The following is a 4203-nucleotide window of genomic DNA, read 5'->3' as shown; positions in this document are numbered from 1 at the left end:
ATAAAACAAAAATCAAAACTATAATAACTCTGGTCCATACATATGTCAATGTATTTAAACCAATGTATTTAAACCGAGAGAGACAGTGGAACCTTAGTTTAGGTTAAATTAATGTAATATTTTACATTTGTGTCACACAAAGTAGATAAAGTAAAAACAATAATCCATAAACCCTTATGTGGTGTATTAAAAGTGTTTATGTTGTGAACAGAATGACTAAACGTGGGTTGACTCAGTAACAGTCAGGACTGGTAAACCCCTCATTCGTCTGACCATTGCTCTTTACTGTTGATACTTGCTGCGAATTTCTATTGCTATTCTCAGATTGCATTTCACACTGTGTATTTTTATCAGGTTTGGTACGTGACATCCGGTCACAAATGCCAAAGAAAGTGAGGAACACAGGTATGAACACAACGCCATGGACGGCTCCAAACAATATCACTAAGAACATGATTTTAAAGAAGGTCCTGAAGATGTAGCTTTTTGCAGCAGCAAGCACCACTACACCTGCAATAGTGGAAGCTGCACCTTGTATTATTGGATATCCCAGTTTATAGAGGGCATCTTTGGCTTTTTCATTCACCGACGCTTCCTCACTGGACACAAAAGCGTAAGATATGTGAGCAGAGAAATCCACAGAAAATCCAATACAGATCACCAGATTAATCATAGATACTGAGTCTAAACTAACATCCCATAATGCCATGAAACCAGTCACACCCACAATGACGGATGCGATAGCAAATGTCACCCAGACAGAACAGAGAGGATTTGGGATTAACAAGAGTGAAATAACTAACATTACACACGTAGCTACGACTATATTCTGAATTGTATTACTGACTATGACAGCGTATTGATCGTAATAGATAAACGCAGGGTGATACACCATTACATTAACAGCCGTCTGTAACTTTCCACATTTTGCTGCTGTTTCTCTGAATGCATTCAGCATGTTCTTCTCATCGACTGATGTCCTGATGTTCACAGTCTGAATGAACATACGTGATGCCAAAATCGTATTGTTAGTGAAGTTTACATCTTCACTAAAACCAGAACCATTAAGAAACCTAGTTAAATTTTGTTTGAATTGTTTTTCAATATCTAAATTTATACCAGCGCTCTCTCCAAAGTTCATATATGCATGAAGCCATGAAATGGGTACAATTTCTGAATCTTTAGATGCCATTGACAGATTTTGAAAAATTTCGAGACACGAGTCAAGGTTTTGACGTGCATCTGAACTCCAATACTGAAAGTTTTCATCTGTTATGACTAACATGACATTGGGACCATAAGAAGAAAAGAATTGATCTTCATCATCATAGTAACTACCAACATATGAGCCGTCTGTTGCTAAATGTTTCAGATCAAGACCTTCCTGTAGTTGAAGACATCCATAGATGCTAACTGCCAGATAGCCAGAATAAAACAAACACACAGAGATCTTTACCCAGGTCTTTGTCAGAAACGGGCTGTAGTGATTTTTAAAGAATAAATCCATTGGCATTGCCTCATCAGTGCCAGTGTTTTTATCATAAGCTCCACCAACACAACACACATTACCAGTAGCATCAACACTATCAACTTCTGGGACATTCATGCAGGTCAGCCAATGTTTATTACCCTTCTCTCTCCTTCCATTCAGTGCAAGACAAGCACCAAAGAAAGTGATGTTGAAGATGTAACAGAAGAGAATAGCTGTACTGGTGTACATGCAGAAAGATTGAACAGAGCCGAATGGAGTCAACAGACCGATGTAGAAAGACATCACATCTGTCAGTGTGGTGATAGTGATGGACACAGCAGCTTCTTTATATGTTTCTGCTAAACGATCTTCAACTTCTTCTTTAACTTTAGTCTTCTGCCAGCAGGAGATCATGATGAACATGTCATCAACTCCAATACCTGCAGAAAAAGTCATAATTTATTCACCCTCATGTCATTCAAAATCTGAACACGACTCTTTCTTCTGTGGAACACAAAAGACGATATTTTAACAAATGTTGCAGTGGTGTGTGTTCACGCAATGGAAGTATATGGGAGCCAATGTTGTTTGGTTACCAACATTCTTTAAAATATCTACTTTTGTGTTCAGCAGAACATGATGAAAGTATTTTCATTTTTGGTTGAACTGTCCTTTTTAATTTACCAAGAATCAAAAAAGGGGCAGAGGCGACAGTCATAGCAAAAGGCATTCCACAGTAGAGCAATAAACCAAAACTGGCAAGAACAGCCAAACCAGCAGAGATGACACCAGCCACAGCAACCCAAACCTTGGTTCTAACACAATCTAACCTGTAGAAAGAAGAGAAATTACTCTATAGATAAATGCCATGACTTATAAATGAAAAGTTCAGATGAAAAACTTTCTAAATCCGTCAGACGGGTTCGCTTAAATTAGCATTTTTCATCAGGCTCCTACATTTACTTTCAGCAATACCAGATATTTCAGACCGGGCAGAGTGTGGTATTTAGTGGGCTTTAAAGCAAAGTTATTTGAATAATGTATAAAAGGTGTGGAGAGCATTCAAACATCGAAATCTAATTTTTGACGGAAATCATTTAGAGGGTTTTTGCATCGGAACTCTTCAAATATAAATTATACATATATACATTTGTTTGTTTCGATTTATTTGAATATATATATTATATTATGTCTGGGCTAAATAAGTTTCTCTGTCATACCTCAAACAAGAAAGAATGGAAATGGTAATGGCCAGGAAATATGTAACGGAGAAGAGAGGGATCACAGAGTCTGCATTGGACTCGAACTCATTCTGTCTTGAAATTGATGTGAAGTAAGAAACACGCACCTGCATTGAGTAAATGGGTTAAATTAACTGTTGTCTAATTTAGTTATTTACTGTTACAGTTATTGGAGATGACATAATAAATAGCCTGTCAATGTTTGTTGATCTAAAGTACCTACACAAAACAGGTATCAAAATGAATTAACAGACCCATGCACGCATAGTTTTTACACTTTCCAAATCTGTCCGGTTTGTGTTTTATGAATAAATGCCATTGCACATTGAGTCCGAAATTTGCGTCCGAAATTTCCGCACGTTAAACTATAAATACGACCTCACATTGTGTCAATCACATTTACATAAAAAATATCTGTGTCTTTCGCATCCGTAGAAAGCATTTTGAGAGGCGTTTTGACAATTCAGAGACACCGTACAAACGAGAGCCAAATACGAAAAAACGCATACGAAAATTTTGGACTGTATGTGCAAAGACTTGGCTTAATATTTATTAAACTGCATGTGTATACATCATATTTACTTACCGTTTTCAGCTCTGAATAGTTTGAGAAGAATTTTAGAAAGCCAGTAAGCCACAGAGTGTTTTGTGTAGTGTTTTCCTCTTTTAAAAAATAAAAAAGTCTGACTGCTTTAGCGCTGCTTATCTCTGAGCCTCCTGTCTTTAGCTCTACACCACCGACACTTGTTCCTAAAAATGTGCCAGTATTCATGGGATATCTAATGGTTGTAGAAATAATTTCACCAGGATTGTAATTTATGATGTCTAAAATTTCATTTGACACGCACTTTCCCTTAGTTTTGGCACAAAGGTTTTCAAAAGTGTTTCCTGTTGTAATATTTTTCACTTGTCTATCTAACTCAATAATGTCTGTAAAAGCTGCCTCAGTCCATATGTTTGTTTTCGCCAAACCTGTAATGATCAAAGAGGCGTAAGTTCCTTCAGACGAAAGCCGCAGTTGAGAAAACTCTTCAGATTGTGGGAAATATTTCAGCACAATCTCTCTCTCCTGCTTCGCTGGTCCGTTTACAGGTGTGAACTGGTCTTCGATATCATTTGCTTCCCTCTCGTCAAGAAACATAAAACCAGCTCCAAGAGCAGCAGCTACAAGTAAAGGTAATATGAAAAACACGAAGGGATAATTTCCAACAATGCGACCAAACTTTTCAAAGATCAGAGAAATAGGCTTCTCAATGCAGTCAGTTTTACACTTCGCCATCCTCCAACTACACTCCAGCAGTTTGTAATGGATCAGTTACTGAGCGCCAGCAACAGTCACTGTCTACACTGACTTAACGTTATCATCCCTTGTTAGCTGAGCTGAACATCAGGTTACTTATTAACAAGCTTCAACGCCTTACTTATATCAGCTTGGAAGTTATTAATAGGTTCTGACAGAGACATACAGCAGGCTATTGGCGTGTCGGGTAC

The 4203-nt window shown here is 37.6% G+C and overlaps 1 protein-coding gene across 1 annotated transcript; it reads right to left on the bottom strand.

Annotated features, from left to right (window-relative positions):
- Window positions 1–232: 232 nt before the first annotated feature.
- LOC130558362 (patched domain-containing protein 3-like) lies at window positions 233–3991 on the bottom strand. The gene is made up of 4 exons (XM_057340734.1): window positions 3299–3991; window positions 2692–2819; window positions 2156–2301; window positions 233–1911 (listed from the first exon to the last, which is right to left on the bottom strand). Exons 1-4 carry the CDS (start codon window positions 3989–3991, stop codon window positions 233–235), a joined length of 2646 nt encoding a protein of 881 aa, XP_057196717.1.
- Window positions 3992–4203: the final 212 nt, after the last annotated feature.

This window comes from Triplophysa rosa, linkage group LG8, assembly GCF_024868665.1.
Source record: "Triplophysa rosa linkage group LG8, Trosa_1v2, whole genome shotgun sequence".
Taxonomy (NCBI): Eukaryota; Metazoa; Chordata; class Actinopteri; order Cypriniformes; family Nemacheilidae; genus Triplophysa; species Triplophysa rosa.
The sequence above is the reverse complement of the archived record's forward strand: the minus strand, read 5'-3'. Positions and strand labels throughout refer to the sequence as shown.

What these genes read in the sequence shown, in the direction of transcription:
- LOC130558362 (XM_057340734.1), bottom strand. Translation starts at nt 3,991, where the DNA reads ATGGCGAAGTGTAAAACTGACTGCATTGAGAAGCCTATTTCTCTGATC. An exon ending in ACTATTCAGAGCTGAAAACG is followed by an intron (nt 2,820 to 3,298) that starts GTAAGTAAATAT and finishes TACTCAATGCAG; the next exon opens with GTGCGTGTTTCTTACTTCAC. An exon ending in TCCATTCTTTCTTGTTTGAG is followed by an intron (nt 2,302 to 2,691) that starts GTATGACAGAGA and finishes TTCTTTCTACAG; the next exon opens with GTTAGATTGTGTTAGAACCA.